Source organism: Anoplopoma fimbria, chromosome 7, assembly GCF_027596085.1.
Source record: "Anoplopoma fimbria isolate UVic2021 breed Golden Eagle Sablefish chromosome 7, Afim_UVic_2022, whole genome shotgun sequence".
In the NCBI taxonomy this organism is placed as follows: domain Eukaryota; kingdom Metazoa; phylum Chordata; class Actinopteri; order Perciformes; family Anoplopomatidae; genus Anoplopoma; species Anoplopoma fimbria.
The window spans coordinates 19,205,597-19,220,203 of NC_072455.1; the positions used below are offsets into that span (position 1 = coordinate 19,205,597).

Genomic DNA, 14,607 nt, shown 5'->3' on the forward strand with positions numbered 1-14,607 from the left:
TGCACAAATTTGCATTAAACGTTTTTCTAAGGTTCAAAGAGATAACGGAACTTTACTATGGTTAACTCCTTCATTTTATAGGTTAGGTCTATTATGTAATGTGTATTGAAGTCCATATATGTACCAGCTTTAATTACTTTACATTTTTGCTGTAGAACTTTTAGAGCTTTAATATAGCATCAAACAACAATTTGTAAGATAAAGATATAATGGAACAATGTCTACCTTAGCAGAGAATTAAGACACTTGTCCTTTGTGTTTGTTGTATTGCACTGCACTCATATGTTAACTACAGCAGGGCCACAGCTGGTAACACCACCATGACCAACAGCATCATTATGGAAGCATAAAGCCCCCCCCCCTCCCCCAGGTAAGACTGTTAGCACTGTCGCCATTGTTTGCACTGTTGCTGCTGTTGACTCTGTTAGCAGCGAGCCACGCGTTCAGCCCCCGCCATGTTGAGAGCTGTGTGAAGTCAATAGATATGTTCTGTACTTCAAATGTAACACCTTTAAAGCACGATATTGTAACTTTAAATAAACAGCAGACGCTGTGGCAAACTGTAAATGCAAATGAATGCTAAATGTTAAAGCTTTGTGTGGCGGTAGAGTGGAGAATTTGTTGGCTAACATAAGCTAACATTAGCAACATATGCTACTAGTCATACCAGACCAAATAATACTAAAGCAGCAATAAAAACCAGCGTGTTGAATCGAGCAAGGCTGCATTTTATTTGTTAATGAATTCAACTTTTGATTTGTAGGAAGACAAATATGTTATTTCTTCCCTCAGAAGTTTTCCGAACCCATGAACGTTACGCCACATCTCTCCGTGGCAACATAAAACGCTAGCTGCTGATTTTTAGGATTAAAAGGTATGTTTGATTAATACTAATTGGTATCAACATTTTTGAAGAAAATGCCAGAATGTTTTGGCCAGAGACTGTCATGATTATTGCACTGCAGTTTAATGTAAAATAAACTGTAAAACCACCTGTGATTTTATTTAAACCTTTGTCTAAATCTAGCTAGAAAGATTAAACGTGTTTCCCTGCAGAAACTACTATTGCAGTACAAAATACACGCAACTTGCATTTACTGTACAGTATAGTGAAGTGGGACTATCAAATGTGCTATGTTACACTGGATTTATTTGAATTTACAATCCTGCAGCACCACACTGAAATAATCTATTTAAAGTGATTAAAACTACTTTTTTTATGTTTTGCATTTACTTGCAAACTGTCCTGTGTTATAGATAGAGCAGTTACTAGACATTTTCTGCCATAATGAGCAATATGAAATTAGAAATCTGTGAAAGGCTCCTGGAAAATAGATCCTGTCTTGTCATATAGTTAGGGTTTATTGATGTGGGTACATTACTTCAAGACAAGAGCGGTGCATGTCCAGTTTATCTGTAGATTAGTCTGGCTCCTGGATTAGTAGTCCGGATTACTCCCACTTTAACGAATTAAAAAATATACGGAGATAATTAAACACAATTATAGTGGACCCCAGCAAGAGGATTTGGTCATTATATTGAAACGAACAAGGGATAGTGACTATTTACATTGTCCTGTGAAAAAAAACGTACCCTGCTTTATTCTGAGCGAAAACTGTCAAGGCAACAATCACAACCCTGCAAAAAGAAAGTTTTACGATCAGGGAGTCATAAACGATAAATATAAAGAAGACTAGTTCACCTTTTGAGACACCAGCACTTTTTTACTGAACACTGGAGGCATCAGAGGAAAATCACACAAAAAACCTTTCACATAAACTTTCATTTGCCCTTCCATTTCTGTAACCGCAGAGATTAACGTTTGTCTTAAGTGACAGATGTGATGGATTGGGCAAAGATGCCAATTTGTAGTTTGAAAAAAATGCACTGGCCGCCTGTCAGGTTACTGAGGAGCAGATGGGTCAAATGTCTAATCTGGCCAGAACTGAGTTAAGCCGCGCTGACAGCAACTAGTGGCACTAATAAAGATGAAGTGAGGGTTTGGCTTGTGAGTTTACGGCTTTACCATTTCTGCATCATTTGGGTGGAAAAAGTAAATATGAAGAGACAAAGAAAGAGGCAAAAAATGCTACAGGAAGGGAGAGGTTTGAGGTTGGTGCTGTGTGGCTTTAATGCAGAAATACTCTTGAAAGAAAAACAGGAACAAAGAGGGAGGAAGAGACAAGGGGAAATACATGCAAATATTATGGTAGATTAGGGCGCTTGAGATGGGGGTAGACGGAGATCCGCCCCCTTGCTGAGATGTAAATGGGGGAGGGGTCTCCAACTGGTCAGAGAAACCCTTCCTGCAGGGGTCCATTGTCTTCGACCAACGACTGTGAATAGAAAGCTGATTACAGATTACAGAGCAGTCAGCATTTTGTATTCCGTTGCCTACGGTTGATCACCACATGTTGCCATTTTGGTCTGATATGCCCCCCCCCCACTTTTATTTCAACCTAATGTGTTTCACAGTCTTTCAGTGAGCTGTTTTTGCTTGCCTTTTAGGGCTAAATCACAGACTGGAGGTGTTTTCCTCTCTTCCACATTGTGCCAGATAAAACAAAACCTCTGCCGTCCGTCTCAAAATGACTTGTCTATTATTAAAAGCTTTTAAATGGAGCAGTGTGTTGGCCGACGACCAAATCCAGTGCCTTGTTGCCAGGGAAACACATACCCTGAGCTCTCCTTTTTTTCTTTTTTCTCTCGTCCCCAGAGGCTCATATTTCAAAACTGTCAACGGTCTCACAGGCTCACACTGCTGCCTTTCAGCTAAAAGCTTTTTGTACTGCCAGTGCAGCAGAGCAGAGAGGGAAAAGGAAAGCGGGTGGGAGTGGTTAGAGGAGAGGGAGGGAAAATGAAGTGCACTGCCTCCCTTGCTGTTGCCAAGGCAACTTGATGTCACGGTGACATCACGCACCACTAAAAGCTTTTAACCGGATTCCTCTCCCGCCGTAGGCCCCATTTTGAGTCCTCTTTCAGCTAGGCTAGGGGGAAGGGCACAGGCAGGACGGTGTGTGCGCCTGTTTGCGTGTATCACTCCCTCACTGCAGATTCAACACAGCTCTTAGCACAGTAAAAAGACTTTCAAATCCAACCACTCAAGATCCTGTTTCTGCCAACACAGCCAGCACAGGCCAAGAGACAACCATTTCAACAAAAAAAATGGCATCAGAGGACGGTTTCAGCTACCTAATGGCAGGTCACAATGAGAAACACAGGCGGGCCCCGAACTGGACCGACGGCGAAATGAAAGCCCTCTTGTACGTGTGGGAGGACCACCACCACGAACTCAAAATGAGCAAGAGGAACGCCAAGGTTTACGAGAAGATGTCCCAGAGGTTTTACCAGCTGACCGGGGAGCAGCGCTTCAAAGAGGAGATCAAGATGAAAATCACCAACATGTCGTTTCAGTACAGGTGAGTGCACCAGATCCAAATGCCCAAGCAGAGGTATGACAACAGAACTCACAGCTGTTACGTGACTTTGAACTTCTATTTTTGATCCAACAGGCGACTGAAAACCGTGGTTGGCGAAAGCGGGGAGACGCCGGACTGGCCGTATTTCAAGCCCATTGAGAAGATCCTCTCCAAGCCGCTGGAGAACGGGCGGGTGAACCCTTTGGAGTTCCAGGCCTCTTCTGCGGGTCCCTCCACTTCCTCCCAGTCTACAGACAACCTGGTGCCCCAGTCGGAGGAGGGGGTGATGGGATTCCTGCCAGAGTACACAGGCTCCTCAGACGAGATGGAGATAAAACAAGAGCTGGACTCTTCGAGCTCTGACAGTGAGACACACACGCAGGGCTCCAGGTAACAGGAACTAGTGATCTATATATATATATATATTTGGAGCAGAGAAAAACCGAAAGCAACACTTAAACAAAATGGCAAAAAACTCAAAATTAGCTTTCAGCGATATTTTGTCGTCTTCCTGAGGTGATGGAGAAGTCAGAGAGGGAAAGAGATGTATATGACATTATCATCTGAGATAATATCATATAATATAATGCATTGATAAGATACTTTCACAAGACAACAATGTGATTCACCATATAACCACCTGTTATCACATGACTGTGTTAAAAAAATAGCTAAAACCATCTCAATGGCATCGTAATAACTCTGTCTGCTGAGGAAGGCCGAATGAGTTTGCTGAAAGCTTCAGAAAATAAGCAGTACTTTTTCTGAAATTGCTGATTTTAAGACTGAAGGTCAAGACTGAACTTGCAAACTCACAAGTAAACATGTTATTATGCAAAACTTCTGGGGCTGCACCACAGAGAGCGGAGCAACGTCACTACAGCAAAAATGGAAGTTGAGAAAAAGCTCCTTAAAGATTTATTTTTAGTCTTCATATTTTACATCAAACAAAAAGTTTTCTCCCAGGCTAGCGGGATTTATCTTCAGCTGGCTTTAACTGGATTTGCCTCTCTTGTATTAACTTCATATTTAACACACTGTTTTCTTTGAATTTACAAATATATGACATAACAAGGGGGAAAGGGGTGAACATAAGTTACATGACTTTAGCCAAGTCTAACTTAGAATGATAATATTAAGCTAGCTTGAGCTTTTGGCTATCTAGTGCTTGTTAACTGTTTGGTTTGGGGTTTAGCAATGTTTTAGTAGCTGATAACCATGTTAAAACATTTACTTTGGGCCTGGTTATAACAACATTTTGACTTATTTACTGTTACTGCATTCTGGCTATACATCTATGATCATTTAATTAGTTTATTCTGTATTTTTTTATTACTTTAAATTGATTTTGTCACTTAAGTTCTACGGTTTCTGGCTCACTACAAGACACTGTCTGCTCTAAAGGTTCCATTCTCTGTCCTCCAGCTCTCACCGTACTTCAGCCAGGAAAAAACATGGCAACAAGCACCTGTCCATGAAGAGAAAGAAACTGCGGTTGATGCAGGCCATGTTACAGCAACAAAGGAAGTCGAGCCGGGCCATTGAGGAGACGTGCAGGGAGGTCCGTCGGGCCATGCACCAACAGAACCTCCTGCAGGTCCAGTGTCTGCAGCTGCAGGAACGTATGATGAACCTTCTTGAGAAGATGATCCAGCCTCCCTCCGCCACGTCAGCATCGTGGGGTCAGAGCGGAGTCAAAGATCCAGTGAAGCCGTGACGTGTCGGGGTTATGGTTGTCTGGGAGAGATCATGGTCTTGCCTCACTTATAGCCTTGTTGAAGCAAGAATAAAGTCTATTTATTTTGGATTTCAGTTCAACTCGGAACATTTTTTCAGGTTTATCATGTTGCACATGTCAAACTGTAGCTCTTATCAGTGCAGAGACGTACAAAGATAAACTATTAAGATTTTTGAAAGTGTCATCAGCCTGAATATCATTGATGGAATGGCCCATGTTAATAACCATAGTGACATATGCTGGCATTTAAGCATCTAGTGTATGTAAGGCCTCAATGTGGGCTTTTATTGTAGGGAAGCTGTATCGGATCTGCTGTCGTGATAATAGTCAAGTACCCTATTAATATCTCTGTGGAGACAAAAGCTTGGCAGAAAAACAGACTTATCTTGTCACTTTATCACTGTGCCGCGATAATTGGGCTACAAGTTGGAAAGGTTTGATGCCAAAACAAGACAATTTGTAGCATTATGAACCCGAAGTTGAGGCAATGATGTAGGGATTGGAAATGTTGTCATCAAATGGCAACATAACCGACTGCAGCCCACAGACATTTCTCTTTAGTGAATCTTATTTAGCTGCAATAAATAAAAATCTGACAATTTTTGAGTCAACTGACTCATTTTTCTATTCATATCCAGCAAATTCAGATTGTGCGTCACTGTGAGTGTCTCTCTTCCTGCACAATAATTGGACTGACTAAGGACAAATATTGTGCAGTTAAATCTTGGACGGTATTGTGCTTTTAGGATTAGATAAAGGCCCAGGCCAAATGGAGACGGAAAACAGAAAAACGTTTTATTTTTTTTATTTTAATACTAGAATATGCAAAGATGTCCTGTTTGTATTTGCATTTCTGCTAAATAAAACAACACACAGTGTACCATTATTTATTGTCCTTCATTTTTACTACAGAGTCATTGACCTGCAAAATGCAAAGACGGCATGACCCGATAGAGCCAAAATGTTAAGGTCTTTGCTTTTCAGCCTATTTTAAGAGGATTTGGAGAAACTGGGGATTAAGTTAGTTCCATCACACACTACACCAACTCCATGGAAGTCACTGCTTCATGAAAAGGAAAATGCAATACTGTTTGTTCAAAAAAACAATATCGCTTCCTGTGATTGTGCTGTTAACAAAAAAAAAACTATACATAGAAAAATAAACCATGCTTCATGATTAACAGCATCAGGCCATTTATCAGAAATCACATTGTGACTCCTGCATGTGTGTAATGAAACCATGTGACAGTGCAGCCGTTGCAGCCCTTTGACCAGAGAGCTTTTGTTTACAGAACTCTGCCGTAAAGTGCTGCTGTGGAGGAGACAGGGCCACACACATGCACAGTGATTGAGAGATACCACCAGAAAAATCATATAGGTAAGACTTATAATGTGTGTTTTATGATTACATTGACAACTTATTAACATTGAATGCATGTGTGTTTTTTTTAATTTAATTTTTCCAGAGCTTGCACTTAGTTTAAATCCCACTATTTGCATATTTAAGTGGCGTTGTTTAATTAAAAAAAAAAAAAAAAAAAATGCTTTTAAATGAGATTAATTTGCAAAATAAAGCCCGTCAACGGTTATCACTGTCAGCCAATAGCGTCACGCCAATCGTTTGAATATTGAACATGACAGACGCGCTGATTGGCCAGAATGGAAGGTCACATGTTCCGGAGACGTTACGCTGTCATGGTTACGATGAAAGACGCTTTGTGATCGTTCCGCGGTGAGCGAATGGAGGCTCCTGTCTTTGCCGCATGGAATACTGACTCTACCTGTAAAGAAAAACACGTGTTTAGCAGCGTTAAAAGGTAATTTAAAAAAAGTTACGCAGCCTCATTGTTGTGAAAGTTTCGTATTTTTTTTTACTAATATGTTTTGTTAAAAAAATTTTTTTTACTAGTGACATAAAATAAATAAAACGAGGCCTCGTCGAGTGAAACATGTTTAACTTGTGTTGGAGCGTTTAAAAACAATGGCTGACCGAAACCAAAGGGTCTGCTTCTCCTTTCAGAGTGGAGAAGAGCCAGCTGGCACTCTGTTTTTAGGGGGGGGCTCTCTGGGCCTTATCTCTGACAGATAATTGCTTAAATAAGATTGATATATTAAAAAAAAAAGAAGAGCTAGAGCAACATCATGTCCTTAATTTGTGTGTAATTGCAAATTGTAAGCTCTGCTCCCAGCAGACCACATGACAATAAAAACACTGTGCAATAATAGTTAATATAGTTGTTTTTTTTCTGTCTGTAAATATTATATTTCAGTTATTGTGTTTTTCTACTTTTTTATTTTTATTTTTACTTGTTTTTTATTTTTTATTTTTATTTTTATCTTGTCTTTCTTTACTATGTCTCTTGTGTGCACTTTAACTCTATGCTGCTGTAAGCCTGCAAATTTCCCCGCTGCGGGACTAATAAAGGATTATCTTATCTTATCTAATTCTGATTTTACCCATTTTTCTTTCTCAACAAGAAGTATTATTCAAGTATAACATTTAAACTTAACATAGTTATTATACTGTGTAATGCAGAGCTGAAACAATTAGCCGGTTAATCTATTAGGCCTATGTGATGATGATGTATTAATAGTTAAATACTCTGAAATGGCTGTGAACTAAATCATTTTCACAATTTTGACAAGACTTAACCTCAATTCGTTCCCAAGGAATTTGGCAGATTAAGAGATAATGAGGATGTGTGTTGTAGCCCTGTGTCTCTATTGAAAGCTGATGAGCAGCTTAATTATTGTCTGATCCTGTGTGATAATACTGTTCTTTTATTTTTTTGTACAATTTCATGCACGGCAAACAAACTCTTCAAAATGTTCTTCCTGATTTTCCACACTTTGTTTCGTAGGATGACAACAACACAATAGTGTTGGCAACCTGCAAGTGCTTCAGTTCCCGCACGCTGGATCTCACAGCACCACCTACAACAAAGATGAGGATACAGGGACAGCCTGAGGGCGCGAGGAGGCGTCTGGATTTGAATGCGGTCAGTGAGCTGAGGGGTGTGGAGGTCATCCGTGGTCGGGCAGGATATGGCTTTACTATTTCGGGTCAGAGGCCGTGTCTGTTGAGCGGCATCCTGGAGGGAAGCCCTGCTGACCTGGTGGGACTCAAACAGGGGGATCACATAATGGCCATCAATGGAAACGACGTGTCCACTGCTTTGCATGAGACTGTGGTGCAGCTGATTGGCAGCTGCAAAGGACCCTTGCAGCTGGTGGTGCATGCTCCAAGCCGAATCATGGGGAACCCCATTCTTAATGATGCAAAATTTGGGATTGGCCCGAAAAATGGTATTTTCCAAAAGGCGGGTGTTCTCCGCACTATCTCCCATGATTCGAGCAATTCCTCCTTCAACTCTAGTCATGCTAGCAGCCCCAAACAGAGGCCGGTGTCCGAGCCCGATATGTCGGAGTGGTCCCAGTGGTGTGGACAACAGTGGAACTCTTTAGCTGAGCAGCAAAAGGAGGAAACCTTCAGAGCGGGGGACACGGACTATGTGTTTACAGACCCAGAGGAAGCTAATCCAGACTGGAGTATGTTGAACATGACCTTGGTGGTGGGCTACCTGAGCTCCACAGAGCTGATTTTAAACACCACGGGATCCGAGGAGGACTGTTTAAATGCCATCCGGGAGCGAATACGATTGTTGGGAACAGAGCAGAATACCCACACTCTGGTGATGATGAAGATCATGTTTGACTGCATCCGACTTTGCGACGACGCGGGAGCTGTTTTGGCAGCGTTGCCTGCTGAGAACCTGGTTTTAGGGGCCGTTTGTGCTGAGGACCCACGTTTTTTATGCCTGGTCACTACAGCACATATAATCAACGGCCGTGTACCGGAGGATGGTCCTCTGCGGGCCTCCTGCCATGTTTTCTTCATCGACCCAGAGCTGGGAAATCACCAGGACCATCTAGGCATTGCCGGACGCTTTGGTTTTGACTGCACTCCAGATCCAGATGCCTCGGGCTGCCTGGAATTCCCTCAGACTCCACCAGATGTTCTCCACTTTGTCACGGTGCTGTACAGTGACATGGGGGAGGCTGTGGAGAGGCTTAGATCGAAACTGGACATGGAGACTAAGCAGCAAGCCAAGGAGATTGGGAGCACGGGCAAACAAGGCAGCGCCAGCAGCAATGGGGACAGTGGAATTGGAAATGCGTCACCCCCTGAGGAGAGAACAGATAGGGATTTCCCTTCTGCCATCCAAAACCACCCTGGAGCCCACCTCCCCAGCTGTCCATGGGATTATCCTCGGGCTGAAGACCTCACCCCAATAAACCTCTCCAAGAAAGGCCAAAAACGGAACAGTGCCAGCACACATTCCCTTTCAGAATCACTACCCGGCCCTGATTCTCTTCATAGCTTTTATGGAGGTCCTCCACCCAGGCTCGAGTTCCAGTTCAAGCCCCCACCACCTCCCCTGCCCTTGGGTACAAAAGCCAACGTCTCTGGGGACCCTCTCAGAGGTAGCCAAAGGTGGTTCTCAAAGCCAAAGTGGTCTAAAGCCCTAAGCGGTGATCGTGAGCCTCAGGTGACCAGCAACTGGTCCTCCAGCCTCGGCCTCAGCACCGGCACAAATAACCTGCCCCCTCCCATGAACCAGATCCCCTCAGACCGGTACTCAGCTGAGGTCATGATGCTCCCTCCCAGACAGGAATGGACCGCAAAGTTTCTTGAACAGAGGGAGAAACAGCGGAAAGATGGCAGTACCAAAAATGTAAGTAAGACACTTTTTTTACATTTGAAAACCAAAGTCTGCATTTTTTTGGTCTTTTAGTTTATTTTTAAAAGCCTGAAGAGGGAAAAAATATCCAATTGTTCACCAGAACAACAGCAAAGATTAGAGAAGTCCGAAAAGAGCAACATTGTTTTTAGCATCAACTTTATCTGGTTCCTGTCCTAGTTAACATATTGTGTACACAAAGCTGCCTAGGTTATGATCTAAATAAATTGCTTTAGTGACATTAACCTGTCAGTCAATGCCAGTTTTACTTCTTTATAACCACTATTTTTGCTGCAGTTTGAATATGTGAAAAATAACAAATTCATTAATGCTTTGGTTATAAAGAAGGTGCAACATTTTACTCATGGCTATTTACCCTTAATCAAAACTTTATTTGTGTGTAAGTTTTCTACATAGTATAAAATTTGGAATACTGCTGAGTCTTGTTTTTTGCTCACATAAACTGTAACCTTGCAGATATTGTTCTTTAAGCCACGTGTTAATGAGAAATCCTTCCACAGTGACATTTTTTTTAGAGTTCCATTGTAAGCGCAGTCATACCAAGACATCTGTTTCTGTACTTCATTCATGTTTAACACAGCGACACAGGAAGTATTAAATGGTCAGACGGAGTTGACTTTCCAGACACTACGGGGGTGTTAGAAGGCCTGTTTTTGTTGGCACCTACAATGAAATACAATACCGCTCGAGTGTGAATTAAACTCAAGAAAGCACCTGTTTTTAAGTCAATGATGTCATTGCCATAAACATGCAGAGAGGGATTTTTTTTAGTTTTGTTATGTCCTTTCTGCCCACAAGATGGCCCTGTGTATCCATATAGTTCCGGAAATGAAGCTCCCCAAGGAAATCCATGATTTGCATGCAGTATCTCAGAGTTTATTTAACTCTCTCAGCCTAGGGGATAAATGCAATTACATGACATGTATGCAAAGATGCCAGTCGCTAAAAAAAAAGAAATCTAAATTCAGGTCATTTTAGGTTATGTCCAGGTAACCTACAGTGATCTCTCTTAGTTTTAATACTCCACTCTTTCTATTCCGTGATCTATTTATTCCAGTTTCTTTTAAATTCCTCTTCTGTGTTACTCAACTTGCAGGTGATCATTTCCATGTCTTTAATCTCTATAGTTAGTTTCCAGGTGTTGACAGATGGTGGTTTAACGTCTAGGCAACTCCGTTACATTTCTTTTGATGTGGCTATGCGTATTATCGTCTACAGATAATTATCTCGCTCCCGTTCTGTTTCTGAGTTCAAAATATATAGATTTTGAACTTCAATTTACACTGTTAATTGTTGTTTTAAGCCTCATTCAGGCAAAGTATTTTGCTGTGTTTATAAATCCGAAGCAGATTGTGTCCTGCGTTAGATCAGAAAGGAGACAATCTTCCACAGGAAGCCGGGCAAATTACAGGGTAGAGCCCATGTCATGCAGCGGTAATTATCTGCAATTCTTAAACTCTCCTTCAAACATTAGACTCCGCCTCTCCAATCATAAGAACAGTCCTGGATGGTGAAACTGCTTCATCTTTTCTAAAGTGATCATAGGCAGAAAACTATGATTGTTCTGTCTGATCTCTTATTGTAGTTTTCGACAGACTGTGAAATTATTGCTGTAACGGTTTTCCCGAGCATGTCAGCTCTTTCTGGTAATCATTTTTTTTTGCACTTCACTTCAATTAAAAAGTGCACAATTTGCATTTCTTCAGAGTCAATCATTACACGTTTGTTTTAAACGTTTTTAAGAAATGTAAATAGATGAAAATAATACAGTACACCAGTATTAATGTACGTAGTGTATATATTCAGCATATTTTAAAATAATTCCTCTATTTGAAATGAAAAACTTTTATTACATTTTAGTTTATTTAACTTTTTGAAGATGCCTTTTTAAAGGAGTTTCCAGACCATACTGACAATACAATCAAACTTTTGACTGACAAACAGTCCATTCAGTCGATGAATTACAAGGCTAAGGGAGTTGAATAAACTGTCTATATTACTGTCCTTTGTGTCTTTGCTCACATCTATTACTCCTTTTATTCCCATAGGGCTCCAGGTTTTGGGGTATGGGTGTTACCCGTGCCTCTAAACGCCGCTCTGTCAAACGTATGAGCATGGCCCGATCACTGGATGACCTTGAGGTAAGAAACATGTTTTATTTCTTTTTCATTTTCATTTATTTTCCTGTATATCCTGTAAATGAATCATAGTAAGTTTTACTTACTATGATTCATTTTGCCATTGTTTATCTCACACAAAAGTTGTTTCAAACTGAAAAAACCATCAGCGGATGTCAGTGGTCTGCTACATTAATACGTACATTCAGTTGAACCGACTCTCTCTCCCCCCCTTTTCATTCCGCTCCACTCTCAGCTCCTTTTTCAACCTTTCATTTCCGTTGCCTTGAACTCTGCGTTCGCTGCTAAACTTGTGGCACGGGCCGGCTCACAAAGTGGTCTTTGTGTGGACCAGAGGCGTGGTCCTGTTTGTTTGGCCTCGCTAATGAGCACTGCTGCGCGACTGAATATCGTGCTCACATTTTCTCATATTAATATCGCTGAGGAACTCTCTCGCAGTGCGTGCATTACTCATGCACACTGATTCATATTCACAAAAATACACGCACACTGGGCCATCCTACCTTTTTATATTGCTCTGAAGGCACACACAACACACAAACTAAATACTGTATTGTATATAGCAGTCACTGACACACCCTCGGACCACACATTGTACTCATAGAAGCTCTCCTGACCCAGCACACTAAACAGCACTGTTGGTGAAAAGCTCCAGGTTCAGAGCAGGTCCACCCCGGTTGTGCAGCCACAGGATTAGAGACGGCTATAAAAGGTTAAGACAGCTGCATAGTAAAACTTTTCTGCTTTCATTGTTGATTTACGTAATGTTTATCCCCTCTGATCCTTACTGTATGTTCAACTTCAAGAAACTTTTTTTGCGTTACTTTCTTTTCTGACTAATTCAAGGCAGTGTTTTTTGTGAAACCACAAGCTCAAAAAGTTGTTATTTTTGTTTGTTTCTGTGCTTCAAGTCTGCAAATGTGCAAAGTTCCCCTCTCCATGTTTTTGTGTTGGTTCTGTCATGTGTTTCGTTTTATTTAGTTGCTATGGTCATGGCTTCCCAGCAGTTGCAAATTGGGTTGCATCTAAGAGCATAATTACTTCTGAGTTCACAAATATCACGAACAACCGATGTAGCTGTTTTCCAAGCAAAAGCTTAAAAACATTTTTTTAAACTGAGTAGCGTCAGCCTGCTATAATCACATTTCTCCTTTACACTTCTAAAGTGGAACTATTTCCCACTTAACAAAATAACTTTGGCTGGACAGAAAGCAGGATGCTTTCACACTTGTAGTGTTTTGTGGAGTTCTTTGTTACATAATGTGTTGTGCACAATATAAAACCTGGACTTCACACACATACTGCTATGACACCAACGGGGAGAAAAGAGAGTCTATTATGTTTCTCTGGTTTCAAGTCATGTTAAAGAACCTTCATGCCCTTCAGACATGCAAGCATTATGGGTAATATGACATTAAAAAGCTCTGACATGTTGGCTGTTTGAATGAATGGCAAAAAGACAGAGTTTGACTAATGGTATTTGTTTGGCTACTTAAGACATCTTTTGATGACAAACAGAAGAATGTTAATGTTTAATTGTCTGCTGCAAGGAAAACGCCATTTTTTTAAAACCTGAATAGGAATCCGTCTCCATTGTAACAGTTGAACACATTCACTGCTGTGCAAACAGAGTTTTCTGCTGTTTGTTTTGCACCGAGCCATATCGACTGCAGTTGTTGGAGTGAAAAGAGGTAGACATTTTAATTTCCCCACAAGACAAACAGCTTTGATAAAAGTCCCTGCAATTTAAATCTCAAAGAATAGTAACCAACATATGTCCCCATCTGGCCATTTGTCTGTTGAAAGTGCGAACTAATGGACGCTATGTAACAATATAATGACAACAGTATTTCCCAAATTCCCAGATTTCTGTTCTGTGCTGCAATGTCAGCAGACAAACAGGCAGATGCTATACTGATCTGTTTCGCTAATATCTTGAGATGATATCACTATTCTTCCTGTGAGATAACATCCAAGAAATCACAGAATCTGTTCTTGTGATGCTCTAACTCAATAGGTACTCAGACTGCATCTAATCATCAAGACCAGTCGTTTTACCCCATGCTGTTTTAAATCATGGTTGGCCCAAACATTCCAGGTAATAACACCATGGGGGATGTTGTTTTACGATTGTCAAAAGCAATTCGATCCTCACCTAGAACTTGCCCCTGGATTCTTGTTTCAAGGGCCGAGCTTCACCCTGGGTTCATGGTCGGAGATCTGATGGTGCACTTCTAAGAGCCCCTGCCACAGCAAACCAAAACCAATCCAATGGCATTACCAATGTTGTCCTTATAAAGGCTTACACATGCAGAAGTTGTTGATTTTACGAACTTCTCTCTCTAGAGCCTTTGCATCAGACAGCTAAGCGTTTGACCTTCAATGACTCCTTGCTTCTACATATTCAGTGTGCGACTACGAACTCGAGGGGTCTGAAGTAGTTCCTGGTCTCTCTAACTTGTATATCGATGTGAAGGATTTTCTGAGGGACTGTTCTCACGGCAAGTGTATCAAAAATACGTGATAAGCGCTCAGGCAGCCCATGCATC

At 41.3% G+C, this 14,607-nt stretch overlaps 2 protein-coding genes across 3 annotated transcripts in view; both read left to right on the plus strand.

The window, feature by feature from the left end:
• Positions 1–2,996: 2,996 nt before the first annotated feature.
• On the plus strand, positions 2,997–5,986 carry msantd1 (Myb/SANT-like DNA-binding domain containing 1). Its single transcript, XM_054601792.1, has 3 exons — positions 2,997–3,419; positions 3,513–3,809; positions 4,845–5,986. The coding sequence occupies exons 1-3, from the start codon at positions 3,166–3,168 to the stop codon at positions 5,134–5,136; spliced, it is 843 nt and encodes a 280-aa protein (XP_054457767.1). The 5' UTR covers positions 2,997–3,165; the 3' UTR covers positions 5,137–5,986.
• A 425-nt stretch (positions 5,987–6,411) lies between these two features.
• rgs12a (regulator of G protein signaling 12a) overlaps positions 6,412–14,607 on the plus strand; it is a 34,650-nt gene continuing 26,454 nt past the window's right edge. Inside the window, exons 1-3 of one of the 2 annotated variants that reach the window (XM_054601393.1) lie at positions 6,412–6,535; positions 8,019–9,893; positions 11,969–12,061. In XM_054601393.1, coding sequence (XP_054457368.1) covers positions 8,103–9,893; positions 11,969–12,061 — 1,884 coding nt within the window. In that variant the 5' untranslated portion in view covers positions 6,412–6,535; positions 8,019–8,102. Of the gene's footprint in view, positions 6,536–6,865; positions 6,975–8,018; positions 9,894–11,968; positions 12,062–14,607 lie in introns of those variants that run through there. The other variant, XM_054601392.1, reaches the window with a different exon arrangement.